General features: G+C 51.9%; 1 protein-coding gene and 1 long non-coding RNA gene across 3 annotated transcripts in view; one reads left to right on the top strand and one right to left on the bottom strand.

Annotated features, from left to right (window-relative positions):
• Positions 1–4,783: 4,783 nt before the first annotated feature.
• LOC311587298 lies at positions 4,784–7,622 on the bottom strand. Its single transcript, XR_014775815.1, has 2 exons — positions 7,454–7,622; positions 4,784–6,435 (listed from the first exon to the last, which is right to left on the bottom strand). It is a non-coding gene; the product is annotated as an uncharacterized lncRNA (long non-coding RNA).
• A 321-nt stretch (positions 7,623–7,943) lies between these two features.
• The window catches only part of DNAAF5 (dynein axonemal assembly factor 5), a 41,083-nt gene continuing 26,105 nt past the window's right edge, over positions 7,944–22,921 (top strand). Inside the window, exons 1-8 of one of the 2 annotated variants that reach the window (XM_084764250.1) lie at positions 7,944–8,542; positions 8,630–8,644; positions 9,304–9,488; positions 11,077–11,201; positions 11,636–11,754; positions 18,022–18,254; positions 20,005–20,217; positions 21,960–22,103. In XM_084764250.1, coding sequence (XP_084620376.1) covers positions 8,062–8,542; positions 8,630–8,644; positions 9,304–9,488; positions 11,077–11,201; positions 11,636–11,754; positions 18,022–18,254; positions 20,005–20,217; positions 21,960–22,103 — 1,515 coding nt within the window. In that variant the 5' untranslated portion in view covers positions 7,944–8,061. Of the gene's footprint in view, positions 8,645–9,303; positions 9,489–11,076; positions 11,202–11,635; positions 11,755–18,021; positions 18,255–20,004; positions 20,218–21,959; positions 22,104–22,921 lie in introns of both variants that reach the window. The other variant, XM_084764249.1, reaches the window with a different exon arrangement.

The following is a 22,921-nucleotide window of genomic DNA, read 5'->3' as shown; positions in this document are numbered from 1 at the left end:
GCACACGCCTTTAATCCCAGCACTCAGGAGGCAGAGGCAGGTGGATCTCTGTGAGTTCAAGGCCAGCCCGGTCTACAGAACGAGTCCAGGACAGCCAAGGTTACACAGAGAAACCCTGTCTAAAAAACAACAAATCTGGGGTACAATCCGTACCATGAGCACCTTTTAAATTATAAGCTCCATTTCTTTGTGTTTCTATTCCCCCCACCCCCACCCCGGACAGTCTTACTATGCAGCCCAGGACAGAACAAGGCCAGCAGCAGTGCATCCTCCTGCCTCAGCCTCTGAGTGCTGAGATCACAGGTGAGCAACAACACATCCGGTTTTTGTGTCTGAATTTTTAAAGTTTTATCTATTCAGTGTGTGTGTGTGTGTGTGTGTGTGTGTGTGTGTGTGTGTGTGTGTACACAACTTGTGGGAGTCAGTTCTTATTTTCCACCATGTCCATCCTTGAAGTGGAAGTCAGGTCACCGGTGTTGGCAGCAGGCACTTAGACCTGCTCAGCCGTCTTGGTGGCCCATGTGTTTCGGTCACTGACACCAATAGGGCTGATGGCTTTATACAGGGTGGTACGATGATGAGCTGCCCTTAAGGTGACAACATGGTGGCAGTCAGCTCTGTGCTGTGTACTCCACTGTAGCTGGCCCACGAGTTTCCAGATGACTCTCCTATATCCACCTCCCATTTTACCCCACCCCCACCCCCACCCCCCCGGGGTTACAGACGCACCACCACATCCAGCCTCCTATGTGGGTTTCAGGGATCAAACGCAAGCCATCAGGTCTTGTGTGACACGCACTCTTGCCCACTGCGCCATCTTGCCAGCCCCCCTCGTGGTCCTTTTTGTCTTTCCATGTTGCACCTTCCCCACCCTTCCCCGATGTCCACTATGTCCTTACATTTCAAGTTTCAGTGTGGATTAGAACTGTACACAGCCAGCCGTTCCAGGATCCGGTTTTATAATGTCTTTGGGCCAGTCAGCACATTGAGTGCTGTTAGGGGCCACTCTACACATCACTGTGTTCACAAGTGACAGAGCTGCCTATACGTAGCATGGGAAGCATGAGGTAATTTTCCTTTAAATAGAATTATAGGGGCTGGAGAGATGACTCAGAGGTTAAGAGTACTGTCTGCTCTTCCAGAGGTCCTGAGTTCAATTCCCAGCAACCACATGGTGGCTCACAGCCATCTATAATGAGATCTGGTGCCCTCTTCTGGTGTATATGCAGGCAAAATACTGTATACTTAATAAATAAATAAATAAATCTTTAAAATAAATAAATAGAATTGTAACTATCTTCCAGAGGAACAATAGTTACTGTGTTATTTTTGCTTTTTAGTTTTGGTTTTGGAGACAGGGTTTCTCTGTGTAGCCTTGGCTGTCCTGGCCTCACTTTGTAGACCAAGCTGATCTCTAACTCCGCCTGCCTCTGCCTCCCTGTGTGCTGGGATTACAGGCGTGGGCCCCTGCACCTGGCTTAATTTTTTTGTGTGTGAATGTTTGGTACCAGCAAGATGGCTCAACAGGTAAAGGCACCTAATACCAAGTTAGTCAAGTAGCCGTCTGACCTCCACATGTGCTTGCATGCACACATGTACACAAACACACACATACACACAATGTAATTTAAACATTTTATTAGCATACATTATGCATGTTTCATTACGTTTCATATATGTACATGGTATATTTCACTCGAATTCTCCAAGCCCCATTAGTCTTATTCCATCTCTCTCATTCCCTTCATCACCCGTGTTGACATTTTTTTTGCTTCACTTATCAATTAAGCAATCACATGGAGATGGGGTGTAAGTCTATTGCCAACGACAGGAAGCCACTTGAGTGAAGTCTGTAATGCACAGCTTGGCTTATGAACCTGGAGGCTGAAGGGCAAGGCACTGCGTCACACAGCCTTCTGGTCAGCAGCATCGGGGGTGAGGGGGACAGGCAGGGAGCGCTCCTGCTGTGTGTGGTTCAGATATGCGTGTTTCCCACAGCCTCCTGTTTGAACATTTAGTCCCCAGCTGGTGGTACTACTCTGAGAGGTTCTGCAAACTAGGACTAAGGTGGACTACCACTAGGGGCATAGGTCCTGGGACCCCTCTTCTCCTGCCTCTGCCTTCTGTCCGACAAAAGGTAACCAATTTCCTCTGCCACATATCCTTGCTGCCATGATGGGCTTTCTAAGCCCATGAAACTAAGCACGTATAGACCCAGACCTCTGAAACCATGAGCCAAAAGAGAGCCTTTCGTAGGCTTAGACTTTTCAAAACCTACTTCTTAACCTCACTTCTAACGCACCAACCAAAGGGGAGAAAGATTGTGTACAGGAGAAGTGGGTTGTGGACCTGCTCAGAGGTAGCTCCTTGGGCCAATTCCACTCTGTGTTGCCAGGATACCAGCGGTCCAGTCCAACAGCCAACACCAAACAACATGAATCCATAGTGGTGGCACAATCCGGCAGAAACAGCAAGGCTCTGCCGAATTGTCAGTGGAAATGGCCAGAACCAGCAGAAATGGTCAGAATCAGCCAGAGTACCTCGAGAAGGTCTCTGGAACATTTCTCTCTGCAAAGCAAAGACCAGTGAAGACCAACAAAGCGTAGCACTGCGGTGTAGCAGTGCAAAAGCACCGTCCCACTGTCTGTGGGGCCCTTGTGCCCTCTCCCTTGTCTGCTCCCAGCAAACCTTCACACGCCCTCTCACAAGACTTCTTCCAGAGAAACATCATGTGACACAACTGAGTCTTCAGAGAAACTGGAAATTTCCACTGCATCCCTTTCTCTTTAAGCTGTTCCTTTGAAGTATTTGGTCACAACAGTACAAACACAGTCTGTGTGTGTGCACACATACATGTTTGTCTCTTGTGCTGTTTAAATACTTGGTAGGCAGTTGGTGGTGCCGTTTAGGCAAGTATGGCAGGAGCCTGAACGATAGTGGTGCTGAGAGTAAAGAGAGTACAGAGGCCCCCTGCTCAAGGGTAAATTTACAGTAAATGCACTGATTTCTTTGGCAGAGGCCGTTTCAAGACAGCACAACACTGAATCTGTGGTGTGATCGTTATTGGTAACACTTATGCAGACAATGAAAAAACGAGTGAGGTAGAAATACATAATGTATGGTTTGAAATGGGAAAAGAGCATTAGGACGTTTAATGTTCAGACAGAGCATAATGTGAGAAGGAGATAAGCACCATTAGGGAGAGCAAAGGGAAAGGTGTAGGGGGGGATGACCCCACCCAGCTCCGCTTTCAGACTGTGAGAGCAAAAAGTTTAAGTCTTCTGCTCCTAGAAAGCAATAACGGGCTGGAGAAATGGCTCGGTGCCTACACCCATGCAGTTTCAGAGGATTCAGTGCCCTCCTCTGGCCTCTCAGGGCCTCAGGCGCGCCTGTGCCACACACATGTGCATGCAGGCAAACACCCATTCACACATTCTCTTTTTTTAAAGTAACAAAAGCCGCTGCACATCTGATTGGAGGAGGACAGGGTTCCTCCAGAGCTCTCGCAGTGTCCTCCAGGCTTTAGAAACACGTGTTGTAAGGCTGAAAAGCCAAGGCTGGATTTGAGAGCTACAAGCTATGCTCTGCTTTGTGACTGTGGCTGAGGATGTGAGCTCTCAGCTTCATGCTCCTGACGTCACGCCATGTTTGATGCCATGCCTCCTCACCATGATGGGACTCTTCCCTCTGGAACCATAAGCCAAGACAAACTCTCCCTTCTATAAGTTGCCTTGGTCATGGTGTTTTATGCCAGCAACAGAAAAGTGGCCTCTTCTCGTAAAGCCACCAGCTTCAGACATGGGGACTCCTCACTGGTGACCTTACCTAAGCCCACAGCTGGGTTAACATCCACCTCTTTGTAACCCCCCAATGCGAATTAAACTTCAATATGTGAAACTGGGGAATATTCCAGTTATCTTCTACCTGCCTCAGGTGGCCAGCAGCTACTCTTCAGCCAACCACCTGGCCACCGGTTTTCTCTTGAGTGCTCCCACTGTGCTGAGAGAACTTCCTTTAGACACACACCCCTTGCAGGTCGTTCTGTTAGCAACGTGTTTTACTGCTTTGCCTTTTTCCTGAGAATGTCTGGTTCCCACTTCATTCCTGAAGGGTATTTTGCCTGGCAGAGTTCACAGTTAACAGTTTTCTTTACAAGCTTGAAGAATCCTGTGCCCTTCCTCCTGGCTCCTGGAGCTCTCGAGAGGCAGCCAGATCCGGTTGAGACTGCCTCTCCTCTCCTGCAGCATCTCATTTCTCTTTGACAGGCAAAGTGTTTCCTTTTCTTGCATTGCCAAGTGATTAACTAAAGCCAGGTGTGATGGTTCATGTCCGTAATCCTAGCACTTGGGAAACTGAGCAGGATTGGCACAAACTCAAGGACAACCCACCATATGAGACTCTGTTTCAAAAATATAGATCAGGTCATCCCAGCACTCAGGAGGTAGAGGCTGGTGGTCCTCTGAGTTCAAAGCCAGCCTGGGCTACATAATGGGTTCCAGGTTCAGCCTGGATGATGGAGTGAGACCTGACACACAAACATACACACACACACACACACACACACACACACACGCACACACATGCACACACAGCAAAATATCTAACCGAGAAATAAAAAGTTTAATTATTGGGCTGGAGAGATGGCTCAGTGGTTAAGAGCACCACCTGCTCTTCCAAAGGTCCTGAGTTCAATTCCCAGCAACTGCATGGTGGCTCACAACCATCTATAATGTGATCCTGATACCCTCTTCTGCAGATAAAGCACTCATATACAATAAATAAGTACATTTTTTAAAAAGTTTAATTATGAGGGACCTTGGTGTGGATTTCTGGCAGCTTTATCCTGAGGGCTTCCTTAGCCTCTGGCTTCTGTATATATTATGTCTTTCATTGACTTGGCGGCACCTTCGGCCATTACATCATTGAATGTTTTAGCCCACAGCTCTACCTTATTATTCTGGGTTGCTGATGAAATACCAATTATCCCACAACCCTCTGAGGCTCAGGGAGTCTTAATTTTATATGAAACAGGATATATATGTAGCCCAAAACCTTCCATCCTCCTGCCTCAGCCTCCGCAGTACTGCAGCATCAGGCATGCACTGCCAAACTTGGCTCAGGTTCATACTTTGCACTGTTTTCTTTGCTTTTCAGTTGCAAGGATGTTCCAGCACTCCATCATCTCCAGTCTACCACTGTGTCCTTCCAATGACGGACAGGGTTATTCTGGTCGTTCGCTCAAATTCTATAATTTCCACTTGGCGCTTTACAGTATCTTTTTCTTTGCTAACTTAATTCTTTTTTTCTCCCATTTTAAACGAGTTTGTAATCACTTTTTCTTGTAATTACTTCTGAAAGCGATTTTCATGGCTGTCGACAAGGCCTTGGCAGATGGCTCATTTTGGCATCCATTTCAGCGAGCAGCCTTTTTACACTCACATTGTGAATGTTCTTGGAATGATAAGCGGCTTTTCTCAAATGCATGCCGGACATTTGGGTTATTCTGTTTGGAGACTCCTGCTTCTATTTAAGTCCTCTGCGTTAGCAGGCACATGTACAGTCTGCTCTGCCTCTGCGGCCTCTTGTTCCGAGGCTGGCTTTGTCTTTAGAGCCCTTGCCTTGCTCTCCTGCTCTGCTCCGCTGTCTGGCTCTGGTGGGGCTGCTCAGTCCCCGCTGGTGCCATCTGCAGGGTTACAGGGGCATCTCTCGGGTCCACCCTGCTGAGGATCACCCAGCAGAGTGTGCTTGTGTGGGTCTCTGTTCTGGCAGGCAGCTTCACAACACTGCCTACGTGGTCTCCACTGCTACTCCCGTGTTCAGGAAGGGTCAGGTGAGCCTACAGGTGTTCTGACACGCTCACTGGGGACAGACTGTCAACTGGTACTAGAGCATTGTTTCGAGGTCTCTGATGGACATTGTTCTAGGGCTCTCCTGCCATCGGCCAGAGAGAGGGATTTTTCCAGAAGTCTTACCTGTATCTGTTGGCCACTGTGTGTGGTGGGCTTCTCTGGGGGCCCTGGCTCAGAATCTATACCAGAGTAGAAGGCAACTCAGGGCTGTAGCTCCAGTTCTGGGTCCTAGGCCAGTGTATCTTATTTTCAACTCTCAAGTCCTTTGCCCATTGGCTGTTACATGCGGCATATTTAGAAGGAAGGAGCAGGAAAGGTTGTTACTGCTCCTGGGACCTTATGGGCCATGGCTGTTGGCCCATCCCAACCTACACAGCAGTCACAGTCACCCTCCAAAGTGCAGACTTGGTGGCCAGTGCCCCACTTAGAGCACCTTCCTCAGCAGCCTGCAGCAGGACAAAGACCATCCTAGCTGCCCTGCGCTCTTCCTTGCTCCCTACAGCACCCTTCTTTTTTTTTTCTCTTCCTTCCCCCAGAACTCCCTTGGCGACACAAAAGCACCCAAAGCTTCAGCTTCTGCGGCAGGCTCTTACACAGACCCCCGGAGATGAGCCTGGGAGGGCTGCCTCCCCTGGGCATGAAGTCTGCCGACCTAACATTCACATGGCCTTCTCACAGCTTGCCATCCATCCCCAGCTCCCCTTCTTCTGAGGCAGGCAGCTAACCCCAGCGCCTGCATCTTAACACCTGCCAAGAACCTGTCTCCAAACCCTGTCACATTCTAACGTGCTAGGCTTAAGACTCTGACATATGAAGGAGGGGACACGACCAGTCCATGGCACCTAACGCCAGACCTTTGCTCTGCCGATCCCCTCTTCTTTACAACTTTTTTTTTTTTTGCTACCCGTCCTCCCGCCTCCCGTCAATTTACATGGTTCCTAAAGCTTCCTCCCACACCTGTTCACACCAATTTTCTACAAAACCAATGTCAATAACGAAACAGAAGGGCTGAATTTGTTATAAAGCCCAGGCTCTGACATCACAGGCCTGTTCTCCGATGTGAGGTGCTTGACTACCCAGGCCTGGAAGCCTCCACTTCCCCACGCTGGGGAGGTCATGCAGCACTGAGTCAGGCTCAGCACCAGGACTAGGAAGTGCCCAGAAGGGGGCCGTGATCTCTGGCTAATACCATCCCTGTCCCCGCTAAAACCCCTTTAGCCCACGTGGCTACCGTATGTCTAAACTGTGGTAGCACCTGTGTAGCAGACCCACACCTGCCTTCTCAAGGACCCCTGAGTAAGGATCACCCACACCTACGCCATTCGAACGAAGCTTGTCTGAAGCTGCCGCTGAGGGAGAGAGGAACCTAAAGGTGCAGGCACGCAGAAGCTTAGCCACTCTAGGACAGGCTAGCTTCAGCCTCGGCCCCGCCCCCCGCCATTTGCCACGCCCCAAGGCCTGCGCCCCACCTATCAGCCCTTGTCCTAGAGCCCCTTGGACCAAGGCCCGCCCCCTGCTCCTTGTCCAACCCACTACCTCTTGCCCCGCCCCCTCCGTTTCTTATTCTTTGCCCCACCCACAGAGGCCTGCGCTCCGCCTGCCACCTCCTGCAACGCCCCCAAACCTAACGCTCCGCCTACTTGGTTCTCACCCTCTCCATTTCCGTTTATTCCCCTTTACACCACGTCTCTCAGTAAAAGGCCGGCATCCTGCGTAACACCCCCTCGTCCCACTCACTATTCCTTATTCTTCATGCCTCATCCTTCGCCCCTCCTCCCGAGGCCCTCGCCCAGCCTACTGCCCCCTGCTCCGCCCCCGAGGTTCGTGCCCCGCCCCCGACCTCGGCGCCCAGCCAATCACTCACTCTCTCTCTCTCTCTCTCTCTCTCTCTCTCTCTCTCTCTCTCTCTCTCTCTCTCTCTCTCTCTCTCTCTCTCTCTCTCTCTCTCTCTCTCTCTCTCTCTCTCTCTCTGTCTCCCTCCCTCCCTCCCTCCCTCCCTCCCTGGCTGCCCGTTACCCGGCCCTCTCAGCCCTTTCCACGCCCACTTCCCCTGGCTCCGCCCTTTACTCCCTGCCCCTTCCCTCCCCCCGCATTCTCCTACGGGCCGCAAACGGGACCGCGAGCAGCCGGGTCTGCCGGAAGTCCTGCCGTAAAGCGCGCCGCGACACTCGCACTAGCGCCGGTTCCCTTGGAGACAGCCAACGCGCTCAAGATGGCGGCGCCGGCGGAGGCGGAGGTGGCCGCGGGCTTCGCCGAAGCGGCTGAAGCGGCTGAACTGAGCCGCGCTCTAGGTCGCCTGCTGCCGGGGCTGGAGACCGAAAGTAAGCTGGGGAGGCGGCGCGCGCTGGAGGCTCTGGAGCACGCACTGGAAGAGACAGTGCGGCCCGGCGCGGATTCCGCTGCTTTCCAGGGCCCCTGGGCTCGTCTGCTGCTGCCCCGCCTGCTGCGGCTTCTGACCGACCCGGCCGAGGGCTGCCGCGCACTGGCTGCTCACCTGCTGGACTTAGGCCTGCGCCGCGCCGCGCGGCCCCGCGACGCTCTGCCGCGCCTGTTGCCCGCGCTCACCGCGCGCCTGGCCCGACCCGAGCCCACGCGGCCACCGCCGGAGCCCTGCGAGGAGCTGCGCCTTGCCCTCGTGCAGCTGCTCCGCCTGGCTGTGGACTTGGGCGGCGGCGCGCTCGCTCCACACCTGGACGACGCCGTGCGCGCGCTGCGGGGCGCGCTGCTCGACCCCTTCGCCGCGGTGCGCCGCGAGAGTTGCGAGTGCGCAGCCGCCCTGGCGCGTGCCACTCCGGGTAAGCGCCTCGGATCCCCTTCCGTGGGTACCTAGATGTCTAGAAACTTTTTTGAGCTGGTTCCCTGGTACGGCGATTTCGGACGGGAGGAGGCACGAGACAAGATCTCACCATGTAGCCTGGACTGGCATCAGTCTTAAAGATAACTTCTGTTTCAGTCTCCTGAGTGTTAGAATCTCAGACCTGTGCCACACACCCATTTCATGGTCATTTTTTAATGCAAAGTTTTGTACACTTGTTTCTCTACTCCTCTACCTTTTGTGTCTCTGACTTAGATCTTCCTAAATGGAGGGAGGTTGGTTCTTTCCACCTCCCTTTAGTTTATTTCTACCTTTCTAACAGCTCTGCTTGATCAGAGCCTTCCCTTTTTCCTTCTACGGCTAAGGTTTGGAAAAACAAGAGTCCCTGCCCAGTGCTGATACTTAAACTGCAAATCTTCACAGAAGGGAGCCAACCTTGTGAGCTTAGGTGTACATTTCCCCCCGAGTGGCCTGGAACATAGACAGCACCAGGACCGCTGGAGAGGGAAAGTGGGAGCTGAGGTTAGCAGAGGCTGGTTTCCAAAGAGTCTAGAGGAAGATGGCAGGTTGGATGGTGGCCACAGAGCTGGGCCCCCAGGGCGGCTGTACCTCATAACCAGCTGCCTCCCTGTCCCACAGAACACTTCCACATGCAGTCGGAGTCCCTGATAGGCCCCCTGATGCAGACCATCTCCCACCAGCACTGGAAGGTCCGGGTGGCCGTCATCGAAGCCACGGGCACTGTGATCCAGTTTGGCAGTGGGAATTCTGTGGATGATGTTCTTTCCCACTTTGCTCAGAGACTCTTCGATAATGTCCCTCAGGTAATGGGATTTCTGTGCCCGGACAGTCTTGAAACCACAGTGCTTCTGTTAGTAGAAGTGCCTTCGTGTGTTCATCCACTGGGAGGATTTCAGTGCAGGGCCAAGGTTGCTTAGGGCCTTGCAGAGGAGGGTAGGGTGGAGGTTGAATGGCGGGGTAATCTGTGCCGGTGGGTTTGGAAGAGGAGGTTGGCAGACAGGAGCCGTACAAATGTAGGCTTTAAAAAGACAGAATCCACGCCAGGCACACACCTTTAATACCAGCACTCAGCAGGCTGGCCTTGAGGCCAACCTGGTCTCCAAAGTGAATCCAGGACAATCAAGGCTACACAGAGAAACCAAAAAAAAAAAAAGAATTCCCCTCACAGGCATGTCTCAGATCTAAGGCTGTTTTGGCTTATGGTAATGTCATCTACAAAGAGAGGACTTGTGGTAGCCAGGCTCTGTCCCAAAGGGAGAAACAGGTTAAGGGGCAGCACGTGACTCTGCTTAGGAGGAGAGGAGGGGCAGTGGTCAGCACCCTCCAGAGAAACCAAAAGCTGTCCCGATCTTGTCCGTCAACCATCAAACTCTCCACAGGAGTGACAAGTTGTGTCCAGGTGGCAGTGTTCCCTCCCTTGGGATGATGATGTTGGCCTGAGTGCATCAGGCGTTCGCCCTGCCCTGCCGTAGGTTGTGTCACTTGAGCAGGTGCCTAGCCTACAGTGGATCCTACCCAAGCCCTGCCTCAGGCTCCTTGAACAGCTTTTTGTCATGTTTTACTTATATACCTCTCTGTAGCGTTATAATTCACACGCATATGATTCACCCACTCGTGATGTTTAGCAGCTTTTTAATATACTTGTAAACTTTTGTGACGCATGTACTGTTAAGTTTACTGTTTCAGGGTTGGGATTGTAGCTCAGGTGTAGAGCCCTTGCTCAGCGCATATACAAGCTCAGCGCATATACAAGCTCAGCGCATATACAAGCTCAGCGCATATACAAGCTCAGCGCATATACAAGCTCAGCGCATATACAAGCTCAGCGCATATACAAGCTCAGCGCATATACAAGCTCAGCGCATATACAAGCTCAGCGCATATACAAGGTGCTATATTCCATTGCTCTCCCCGCCCCCTTGCCAAACTACAGCCACAGTATTACCACAGTTGTTGCCACCACCCTAGTTCTCATCATTCCAAACAGCAAGCAGTAGCTCCCCCCCCCTACAACCCCCCCCCCATGCACATCTCTACCCAAACCCTGGTGAGGTCCCAAGTTTGTTTGCTGTACATTTCTCGTGGATCCGTGTCATGCCGTGTAAGGTAGCCTCTCCCATCGTCACTACTGCCCATGAAACACCTAGGTACCATGGTGACAAAGAAGACTGCAGACATAGTGTATTGTTAGAGGGACAGTGAGTCCACAGAGGACCATGCTAGTGGGTGTCACAGTTCTAGATCAGTACTGCTCCGCATCTGTCAGAGGGGTGGGGCCCTGTCCTGAGCCTCAGTGCCCACACCTGTTTCAGGACTAACATCCCCCCAGCAGGACTCCGAGCCGCCCATCCCACGGAATCTGAGCGAGCTGCCTCTATTCTCTTGTGGCAGGTCCGGCAGGCCGTGACCTCGGTGGTGGGGGGATGGCTGCTCAGGCTTCGTGACCGCTACTCTTTCTTCCACAAACTCATCCCACTGCTACTCAGCAGCTTCAGTGACGAGATGCCTGAGGTCCGGTAAGTGCCTCTCCGGGCAGCTGGGCAGTGTGGTGTCCCCTACCCCTCCGGAGTCACACTGATTTGGAACAAGAGCTTCTCCCCAGTTGCCTGTTACCACAGCGGTGGTTTTCTGCTCCAGAATTGCCCTAGCCCTTCGTTCTGCGTGTTGTGTGTTGTGTGGTCCTGTGCCACATGAACTGTCTCTGATCATTAAGACCCTGTTGGGCCTCTTTATCCCAGTTGAACCCATGGGTGAGCATCTGGCCCCTGCTGGTGCTGTCACCATGTAGCCAGAGCTGGTCAGAAGGCCACTCCTGCCAAGTGATGCCTGTTGCCTAGCCCCGCTCCCAGCCCCGCAGGTGTTTCCCTGGGACCTCCGTGGTCAAGGGCTTCATGGACGGGGTCTCCTGCCCGCCGGGCCTCACTGCCACTCCTGTCGTGTTGTTTCGCAGGCAGACAGCCACCAGCCTCTGGGAGAAGATCGGGCTGCAGTGGCAGGAGGAGAATGAGGCAGATCTAAAGGACAAGCTGGACTTTGCTTCGCCTCCTCCTCCCCACTACCCTGAGCACGGTGAGTGCTGCTGGAGGGGGAAGGCAGATGGGAGGTCCACGAGGGCCATCTGTTCTTGGCCCTGAGGAAGGCACTGGTATCTGAGGCGCTGCTGGGCCCAGGCTGCTAGATCCCTGGTTGGAGATGACAGAGACGGGTTCCTCCTTCCCTCAGTGTGCGGCCAGTGCTGCCAGCCTCTGCCCCCTGTCTCTCAGGAGCTGATCTTTTCCCACTTCTGAGCCAGCTTCATTTTACAGAAAGGGAGGACTTCCAGAAGCATCCAGATTTGCTGCCAGGTGTCCATAGCTCCCTTCTGAGCATGTGCAGGGACCTGTAGCTGGGCCAGGCCTCTGCAGCACTGCTGAGAGTTTCAGGAGCGGCACCATGTGGGGCTTTATCTTTTCACCTAGGGGCTAAGCCTGCAGATTGGGGATAAGTGGTGTTTACTTTCTGCACTTGGGTCAGGGCGTTCTGTTGGCGCCTGCTTGTCCTCACATAGTCATAACCCAAGGCCATGTGTGTGCCAGTCAGTCTAGCAAGCTCAACTGTGAGGCAGGTTTCTGCCCACAGCCCAGCTCCAAACCCCATGGGCTTTGAGACCTCTCTTCTCAGGCAAGCATGTCTCAAAACCAAGCAGCAATCCACCCTGACAAGGACAGAGATGTGACCAGGGGGGAGGCACTGTCCCCCAGCACCCAAGAGACTGCTTCCTGGACCCACCCTGCTAGGAAGGATCTATGGGCTGAGGCTGCTCCTGGAGGTGCTGGATCCTGGCCTCTCACTGGCCTCCCACTGCTCCTAAGGTTCTTCCCCATACCGGGAAACTGGCAGAAAGCACTCCAGTTCTGGGCAAGGCTGAAGCCATAGTGTAAGCTGGGTTTGTTCTGATTGGATGGGTCAGATGGAGAGGGCAGTTTTCCAGATGTGTTTGTTTCTTTATCTTTTGTGAGTATGAGATACTCAGTTTCAAACTCAGGGCCTCGCTGGGCGTGGTGGTGTGTGCCTTTAATTCCAGCACTTGGGAGGCAGAGGCAGGAGGATCTCTGTGAGTTCAAGGCCAGCCTGGTCTAGAACGGCCAAGAGAATAGAGAAACCCTGTCTTGAAAAAACAAACCAAACAAAAAAACAAACAAACTCAGGGCCTCACATGTATGGCACCAAGTGTTCTGCAACTGAGTTACATCCCATCACTTGATTTTTTTTTTTTTTTTATGCCAGGGTCTCATGTAGCCTAGGCTGACCTTGAACTTGTGCAGTCCTCCTGCCTAAGCCTCTTGAATGCACTGTGCCCAGCTTGCGTCTATGTTAACTGTTTGTGGCAGTGATGCAGCAGGATTTCATAGAGTTGGAGGGTTTTTTCCCCTCCTGTTGTTTCTGCCTCAAATAGCCTGGGTCTTTTTGCACGGCTGCCCTGGTAGCTTATCTCCAGCCCTGGAATCCCAGCTGTGCCCTGAGCATGAGCCGAGCAGCTCTGCCCTGCTGTTGGGTCATCTCACATAGTTCACAAGCAGCCTAGTGTCAGCAGGACACCGGCTGGCCTTGAAGTGCAAGGAAGCTTCTGCCTTGACTGTAACTGATCTTGCTGCCTGGAGAAAGGAAAGTGTAGGAGGCAGTGGTTGCCTTGGGAACATACCACACTTGACTTATGCCAAGTTAGGGACTTGGGAGGAACACATGCTGCTAAGTTCCGGAAGGAGGACTGGTCTCTGGAGCACGTTTTGGGTCTAAGTTGGGGACAGGGGCTTGTTTCTGGCCGTTGTGATGGGCATCTCGGTGGTTCCGGTCTTGAGCTGTGAGAGCAGCTTCTCAGAGCTCATTCTTCGTCTGAAGCAGAGAGGATTTAGGATTGAGTCATGGTAGCCAGCAGCATGGCGCTGCACTTCATGGGTTTTGTCCTTTCCCTCTGAAGTTACTTCAGTGTAGGATTTGAGTTTTAATGTTCCCATGATTTTGCAGCATTTCAGCCACTTGTACTCCGCCCATCACCCCAGCCCCCCTTGCCTGGCTCTGCCCACCATCCTGGGACCTGTGTTGTCCTGTCCAAAGGGCTGTGTACAAATACCCTTTATATCCCTAAAACTGCCTGTTATTGCTGCAGGTTTGTAAACTTAGTCAAAAAACATGTCAAACTGAGAAGTAACGAGTCCGTCACTGGGCCATCCCTGGTACCTTCCTGCCCGTGGCCACTGTTGTCTGGGTGTCTAGTCATGCTTTCTGCCCACACATCTCTGCGTGGCACAACGCATCTTCTTGTCAAGTCTCAGCCCCGTTACTGCGCTGCTCCTAGCAGCCACCCTCCTGCTACCCAGGAGGCAACTGAAACAGTGTTCTGAACAGAGTGACTCAGATGAGTGGCTAAGACATGTTACGTCCATCCTGCCAGCGTAGGGGCACTTTTCAGCCTGCCAGTGCAGACTGTCTGACCACAGCTGATTGATCCACTTAAATGCCCCTGTTGCCACACACGCTGCGGTCAGCACCTGGCTCAGAATTAATGAACTTCAGGCTTCCCCTGGCCTAGGACAGAAAGCTGGACTGTCAACGCCTCTACCACAGGGTTTATGTTCAGCCTACAGACAAATGTAAGTTTCCTTCTACACAAGTCTTCACTTTCAGTTTCTAATTTTTAAAAGTATTTTTAAAGATTTTTTCTTTGTTAGTTTTTTTTCCCCCTAAGTTTTGTGTGTATAAGTGCTTTGCCTGCATGTGTTTGTCTGCACCGTGTGCGTGCTTAGTGCCTGGGAAGGCCACAGTCGTGAGCCACCTAACATGGGTGCTAAGAACCAAAATCAGGTCCTCTGCAAGAGCAGTGAGTGCTCTTCAGTGCTGAGCATCTCTCCAGCCCCTCGGTTTTATCTTTAGTTATGTGTTGGCGGCGTGGGTTTGTGTGCGTAAGTGACCTGTCCTGGAAGTCCAGAAGAGGCTGTCACATCATCTGGAGCTGGAGTTACAGGCAGTTGTGAGCTGCTCCCCAGCAACGGGTGCTTCGAGAGCAGCGAGCTCTCCTGACCGCTGAGCCTGCTCTCCGTCACCTGCATCTCCACCGCGGCTGGTCTTGTAACTGGAGTAGTGTCTGTGCCTGTGTGCAGTGGAGGTGGAGATCAGAGGCCAGCTCTGTGGACTTGTTCTCTCCCACCTTCACGGGGGCTCTGGGGACTGAACTCAGGTCATCTGCGATACTCACCAAGCTGGCCTCAAGTCACTGCTTTTACAATGGAGCGCTGTGTGGGGCAGCCAGGAAGGTTGCAGTTCGTTGTCTTCAAATCAGCTTTTCTGAAGAAAGTGCTCTCAAGTTCCTACCAACCGCTAATGACAGGGCTCCAGTGACAGCGGGTCCCAAGTTGTGGCAGTGACAGCAGTTTTCCTTTGAAACGTCTTTCTCCTGGAATCACTTGTCTGTCGTGCCCAAGTGCTGAGGGTATCATGTCTTCAGAAGTGGCTCAATGCCAGAAGGACACAGGGCCTTTTTCTTTCTTTTCTTTTTCTTAAAAAAAAAAAAAAAAAGGTCTGGGCGTGAGTAGAGTTCCCTTTGAATGTTTAGTGTTGTGCCCATCCATTTCGGGCCCTGCCGGCATTCCATCAGGGTGTTTGGGATAGAAACTTGAATGGGAGCGGAAGAGGGGAAGCAGGCTGGCGAGCTGCCTGGCACCGTGGCAGCTTTTTCCTCTTCTCAAGGGCAGGTCACTCTGCCTTAGCAGCACACAGGGCAGGCCTTGTCCACAAGAGTAAGGTGCCAGGAGAGGAGGGAAACCATTGCCATAGAACTCAGGTCCCCCTGGTCCTAAGCCCCAGGAGCTCTCACCCCTCCAAAGACTGTGAACTCTGACCTCTGCACCAGCTTCAGTCTCCGCCCTGTCTCCCTCCCACACCCTCCAGGTGGAATCCCCTTTGCTGCACTGGACCTGACATGACCTCACCTTTTCCATTGTTTGTTGGCAGCTATATGGATGGCTGCCCGTTGTCATGGCGTCTGGCTTTGCAGGTGTCCATAGCTCTCCGACTGAAGGGTCCATTGTCTCTTAAAGCCTCTAAGGGCCCTTGTCATCCTGTGCTTTTTAAACACGGCCCAATTAAGCTGTCTTTTTCTGCCTTTTTGTCCGCTGTCATGTTGTAGTTCCCTCAAAGATTTGACGGCAGTGCTGAGCTCTCTGCACTTTTGGAATCTGGACATGAGTAAGTGGTGACTCGCAGCCCAGGGCCTTCTTCCCTGCCCACCTGTGCTGATTGGCTTCCAGACAGGGATGCACAACCAGTGACCTAGCCTGACCTTAAATCAAGTGGCAAATGATGAAATCCGGGCAGGAATTTAGAAGCTCTGCTTCAGCCTCTGAAGCAGCTGGATGGCAGGCCTGGGAATCCGCTGGCAAACCTGTGCCTTTTAAGGGAACAGAAACGAGTGTCTATCTAGGTGTGCTGGAGTTTGTCAGCCCAGTATTGGAAAAGCTGAAGCAGGAGGGTTACTGTGAGTTTAAGGCCAGCCAGGGCTACATAGTTAGACCCTGTCTCAAAAAACAAACTCCATCCACACACACCCCAAGAAAGGTAAATGGAAACACCTGGGCCAGTGGTTCCCAATGCTGGATCTACGAGGTGTTGAGATCATTCTGTGGGTTCCAGTATCCCAGAGCCCGTGGAGTGCTCCCTACAGTGGAAGCAGCCATATTCATACCGTCCTGTGGAGCTGCCTCTGGCTGCATGCTGCCACTGCACATGCCAAGAGACAGTGCTAGCTGAGCTAGCCCATCCTCCGTGATAACGAAAGCAGGCTAGCCAGGCTCGGTGACAAATGCCTGAAGGCTGGGGATGGGAATTGTTAAGTATAGTCCTAGGCTATATAGTACATTCAAGGGAGACAAGTGAAACCCTGCCTCAAACAAGTCAGAGGGACAGCATTTATCTAGAGTCCACCAACAAGGGACTGGGCAGGATATGACTGCACAGTAAAACCTGACTAGAGTCCACCAGTGAAGAGCTCGTGGCTCAGCTGTAGAGTGCTTGCCTAGCATCCCCCATGACGGAGGGGCTGGGAGTGTAGATCAGCTGTAGAGTGCTTGCCTAGCAAACGTGACACTAGGTCCATCCCCCAGCAATAGACGTGTGCACACAGTTTTAAGAAGGTGAAAAGACCAAGAAAGTAATTATTGCTTGTGTCCAAAACATACAGAGAACTCTCAGGACCCAATAAGAACAATTCAAAACTTTACACAGACAGTGTTTGGGAAAACATCACCCAGGATGGTAACAGAAAGAGCACATAGGCCTGTGAAGATGCCCGATGGCATTGGCATTGGGGAAATAGAAACCGGACCTCAGAGAGCTGCTGCTGCACCCTGCCAGGCTCAGCTACCTGGGAAGCTGGCCATGCGCGACAGGGAGGTTGGATGGTGCAGCCACTGTAGAAGATCAGCGGGTCAGACAAGTACCTATGGTATGGTGTAGCCATGCCAGACACTGACACCAAGAAAAGTAAATGCCTGACCCCACTAGTAGCTGTGTGCTGGGCCTTAGCACAACGCCATTTAACACAGCCCCAAGTCAGAACTAAGCTCTCAGAAGAGGAATGGGGAAACTGCTGTGTTCCACTGAGTGAAGATGCTAGAGAATACGCTAGTGCGAAATACAGGCCGCTGGGCGGGGGCAGGGGAAGGCATGGGACTAAGGTTACCTCAGGGTGTGTGGTGACAGTTTGCAGGTGTGTCCCAGACTGGTTAATTCTTATGTGTCATACTTCGGTATAGCCATAAGAAATACTCATTCTTTTTTTTTTTTCCAGACAGGGTTTCTCTTTGTGTAGCTGTGGCTATCCTAGGACTTGCTCTGTTGACCAGGCTAGCCTTGCTCTGTAGACCAAGCTAGCCTCCAACTCAGAGATCCGCCTGCCTCTGCCTCCCAAGTGCTGGGATTACAGGTGTGGGTGCTACTTTACATTATGACTATGACCCTCATTTTTTCCCCCTCTTTGAGGGATGGGCTTTGGGGGTTTGTTCTGGTTGATTGGTTGATTTTTTTTTAATGCAGTCTCACTCTGTAGCCCAGGATAACTTGGAACTGTGTAATTCAGGCTGATCTTGAACTTGAAGCAATCCTCCTGCCTCAGCCTCCTGAGCTGAAGAGTTTGTAGTTGCAAATTGCAAGGAGTATTGTGGCTGCAAGCTGCCAAGCCAGCTCTCCTTTCTGTCTTGATGAGACATTCTGAACTTTGAATCCGTCAGGCTGTGGGTGTAACTGACTACTTTCTGCACAGATCTCTGAAGCTGTGTTTGTGGGCTCCCATCTTCTCCCCTCTAGAGAGCCGTCCTGGCCTGGGCTGCCGAGAGCTGGTCTTCAGAAACCTCTCCAAGGTGCTTCCTGCCGTCTGTCATGATATCACCGACTGGGTGGTAGGCACACGGGTGAAGGCAGCACAGCTGCTGCCGGTGCTGCTGCTGCACGCAGAGGACCACATCACGCAGCACCTGGAGATAATCCTCAGAACGCTGCAGCAGGCATGCGCTGATGAGGAGAAGGCTGTGCTCAGCAGTGTGAGTGTCCCATTATCTTGTAAGTGGCAGAGCTCTCAGCCTCGTACCCATCAGCTTTGCAGTTACCAGCTAGGTAAAGGTGTGCATGGCTCTGCCTCTCCCCTTTGCCACCTCCCCCATATTCAACCACTAGCCTGGCCCTGGCAGTGCCTTCGTGGCAAAAAGAAGTTTTCCTTGGCACACTTAGACCATTTCCACTCAGAACTCCAGGTGTGGGGGTAGGTGCGATATGTTCATGTGTCTTTTCATGTGGATGACTGTGTGGTGTGAGTGCGTGCTTGTATGAATACATGTACAATTGTGTGCATGCTTATGGATCTCAAATCAATTGCTGATTACTTCATTGCCGGGTTTCTCACTGAACCAGAGCTCACAGATTCAGCTCGCCTTACCTAGCCAGCTTGCCCTGGGATCCCCTGTGTCTGTCTCCTGGGTACTAGGATGACAGAAAGCTGGCACCCCGTCCCTCCTTTACATGGGTGCTGGGGATCTGAACTCTGATCCTCAAGTTCGTATGGCAAGCATATTACTTACTCACTCAGCCACATCTCCAGGCATTATCACAAAACCTTCGAACTTCTATTTTGTTGACTGAAAAAGTGACTTTATATCTCCCAGTACAGTTTTATGAAGGAGAGGGATGCTGTGTTTGTGTGCTGTGCCTTCCCTGTGTGCTGCCCCTGTTGGCTTCGTGATACAGGTGCAAAGCTAGCCAGGTCCACGAGCCCTGCACCTCCCTCTCCTGCCACACCAGCCCCTTTGTGTTACATCATCTGTCATCTGCGAGGTTTTCGTTAATGGAAGCAGCAGTGAGGGCTCCTGGGGCTGGTGTTGCAGTACCCTGCCATCAGCGTCTTGGTTCTGCACCTCAGCCTGTCCTTGCCATTGTTGATACCCAGGCTGTGGAGTGTGCCCAGTTTGCTGCTTTATGGGTTCTTCCATCCTTCTCTACCCCTTTCCTTCTTCCCTTTCAACCCCTAACACTAGATAAGAGAGAAAAAAAGGACAGAGAGGAAAGAGATCCTTGAGTAAGATGAGGATCAGAATAGGGCTGGCGTTACTGTTAGAACATCTCCTGCTGATGGTGCTGATGGTAGCTCCTTGCCAAGTTTGGTCTTTGCCATCAGGGTACCTAGTCATCTCCTCCTCCTCCTTCTCTTCTTCCTCCTCCTCCTCTTCCTCCTCCTCCTCCCTCTCTCCCTCCCTTCTTCCCTCCTCCCCTCCTCCCTCCTCCACCCTCCTCTTGTTTTTTGTTTGCACACAACTACTTAACAAACCACAACCAACAGCCATCGATAACCCACCTATTGGGTCTCTAGCATTTAAATGCCCTCTGAAAAGTCCCCAGAATTCCAAACATCACACACTCCCAGAAACTATCTGCAGCTGGCAAAATCACGCCTCTGCTAGAGCATGAGGCAAATCACCGTCAGCTTCTGCAAAGCACCCCCATTTCAGATTTAAAAAAAAAACAACATTCTTATAATATTTGTGTTTTCCTAAACCAAAATCCTCAGTGCAGTGGAGGCATGGAGTGTGTGAATGAGATGCTTCGGCTGCTGGTGTCAAGTGAGGCAGGAAGACAAGACATACGGCTTCAGAGCCCTGGCTTCCATTTGCCTCAGTTTCTCCCATGAGAGAAAGGGTGTGTGCTTCCCCACAGGTCCTCTACACCATGTCCTCTGGCAGGTGGAAGCCCTAGCTGTATCCATGTTTCTAGAACTCTGCACCTTCCCCCTCTTCCTTGCAGTGTGTAAGAGCTGCAGAGCTCATTGGCACCTTTGTCAACCCAGAAGTATTTCTGAAACTGATCTTAGCCATGCTGAAGAAGGCACCTTCCGCCCCTGGCCTCTTGATCCTCGCTTCTGTCATCCAGGGCTGCCCCCGAAACACCCTCCAGCCACACCTCAAGGTCATAGCCACAGAGCTGGCCCAGGAGCACATCTGCCAGGGGTCTGAGAATGTAAGTGGGTGCCTGGAAGTGTGGGTGGGGCATCAGGGTATCCTGGCACTGGAGAAGAGAGGTAGCCCTTGGTCACTCTCTGAGTGTAACTGCTGGTGGTGGCCAGCCCACGGGCAGCAACCCCTATTCAATCTGGTGGCCACCCACAAGTGGCCATTTAAGACTTTTTCTTGTTAGTGCCAGTGGCATGGACAGCTCAGAATACATCCATCTTCCAGGAGAGTCCAGATGGGCTTGTTGCTGTGGGTGGTCATAGGTCTGTGTCATGGGTCTGAGGGAGTTCTGGGTCCTACCCAGGAGACGAGGAACTACACACACATCAAGATTGAGCACATCCTCAGGGGTGACCAAGAACTCTTTGGTTGGTTGGTTTTCAAGATAGGGTTTCTCTGTCTATCCCTGGCTGTCCTGGAACTTGCTCTATAGCCCAGGCTGGTCTCGAACTCACAAGGTGTGCCCGCCTCTGCCTCCTGAGTGCTGGAACTAAAGGCGTACGTCTCCACCACTCAGCTACGAGCTCATTCTTGTCTATGTCACTTAGCAGTTGAATCCTGTTTGAAGTAACCACTTGTGACCTGACGGCCAGGTTTGCTTGAAACAGAGCCAGACCATCCTAGCCCTGGCTTTAGCACTGGGCTATGTTCTGGTTGTTTCTACTGAAGGAGTGAAAGTTGCTGTATTGGGGTGTGTTAGGCCTACTCTATAATCCCAGCATTTAGGAAGCAGGAGGATCAAGATTGAAGAACAGCCTGGGCTACATAGTGAGGCCCTAACTTAATGAGGAAAAAAGGAAAAGGAAACTAAGCCATTTTATTGTAAATAACAAAATAGTGAAGGGAGCCCATGGGAACAGGACTGGAGTCTTGGAAAGGAGTGAGGACAGGCTGGGAGCAAGCCAAAAGACCAAGCGGCCACGAAGCCAGCACAGTCATCCAGGAGTCAGAGGAGCTAAGGGAGGGAACCTGGCCTAGTCCCTGGGCTGGAGAGTTTGAGATAGTGGTGAGGTATGCAGCCAGGATCTCTATAATAGGTACTGGTGATGCTGCGAGAGGCCACACTCACACCTGGACTCTTACCCAGGAAGGCAGGAATTCCCCAGGCTGCTTTCCTCACTTGTGTCTTATCATTCCTCTACCATGTCCATTTCTCCAGTTCAGTAGAGCACAGAACAAAGAAGAAAGGCAGTTATAAAATATCAGTGAACATTTCACTGTGTGTATTCATTTTTTTTAACATGCATTGGTGTTTTGCTCTCATAAATGTGTGCATGAGGGTGTTGGATCCTCTGAAACTGGAGTTACAGACAGTTGTGAGCTGCCACGTGGGTGCTGGGAATTGAGTCGGGATCCTCTGGAAGAGCAGCCAGTGCTATTGACCACTGAGCCATCTCCAGGGAATATTATCTTTTGTTTGTTTGTTTTTTGTTTTGTTCTGATTTTTGTGCAGCTGTGGCTGGGTTGGAACTTACTTGTAGACCAGGCTGGTCTCAAACTCCTCTGAGTTTGTCTCTGCCTCCAAGTGCTGGGATTAAAGGTATGCTCCACCACCACCTGGCCCACATCGTGTATTCTTAATCCTTCTCTCTGTAGCTTCCCTTCTGGCCCACTGTGCCCTTCTCGGTGGATGTGCTCAGGTCAGGGTCCTGTACCGCTCAGATGGAGTGTGGCAGCTCTTCTGGCTCTCGCTGCATGTGTGGGTGGGCTGCAGAGGGAGAGATGCTGACTCCCACTGGTGTCTTCCAGAATCTCTACCTGGAGCATCTGCTGCTGTGTGTGCAGGCTCTGCTGTCTGTGTGTCGGGAAGACTGTCGTGCCGCCAGCCTGCAGCTCTTGGAGGTCCTGGTGACAGTAATGGCAGTCTCAAGTGCCATAGGCCTTGGGAAGAAGGTAAGAACAACCTGTTTCCACAAGAAATGGAGCTGTCTTCTGTCAGTATCCAACATGTTTAAATTCCAGACGTGGGACAGGCTTGCCTAGCAAAGATGAAAGAATTCAGAACAAGGTAGCCTCCGGGAGTAACCTCCTTCTACAGACCTATCTTCTACCTAGGAGTGAAGGCTGTTTAATACTGGGACCCTAGTTGGACCCTGGGCTCCCTCTCCTCCAACCTCATGGTACTTCAGAGTGTTTCTGTGCTGCTGAAAGCTGCAGGGCAGGCTGGTGGCTGTCCTGTGCTAATGGCAGGCCAGCTTCTGGGGTTAGGTCTGTCCCCTTTGACTCTGTATTTACAGAGACAGTCTTATTATGTGGTCTAGGCTAGCCTTGAACTTCTGAAGGCAAGCTTCCTGTCTCAGAAAATAATGTGACACTCAGGGTCAATCTCTGGTCTCCACATGCACATCAGCATACACCCTCATGAACTCACATTAACGCACACACAACTCTTTAATATACAGTCCCTATGGGCCTCGGTAACAATCTGGGACCAGATGCTGCTGCTTCAGGAGGAGCCCAGAGCACAGGGTTCTCAGCCACCCTCATGGGCCTGCAGGAGGCTTAGGTGCCCTGTGGAGCCCTGCCTGAGGGGGCCTTTCCCCCTCTTGTTGGGGACTTTATCAATTGGATTCTTCTCTTTGAAGACATCCTTTGCAGAGAGTATATGGCATGTCATCAAAGACAGCCTGTCATTGATAGGACTAAACTCTAGCAAGGCTGTGCCTGCAGGCCACAGGAAGAAAGCCAGACCCATCAGGTCAGGAACAGAG

This window comes from Acomys minous (assembly GCF_964271855.1).
Source record: "Acomys minous genome assembly, chromosome: 16".
Taxonomy (NCBI): Eukaryota; Metazoa; Chordata; class Mammalia; order Rodentia; family Muridae; genus Acomys; species Acomys minous.
Note: the sequence above shows the minus strand (reverse complement) of the source record. Positions and strands in the feature narration are given on the sequence as shown.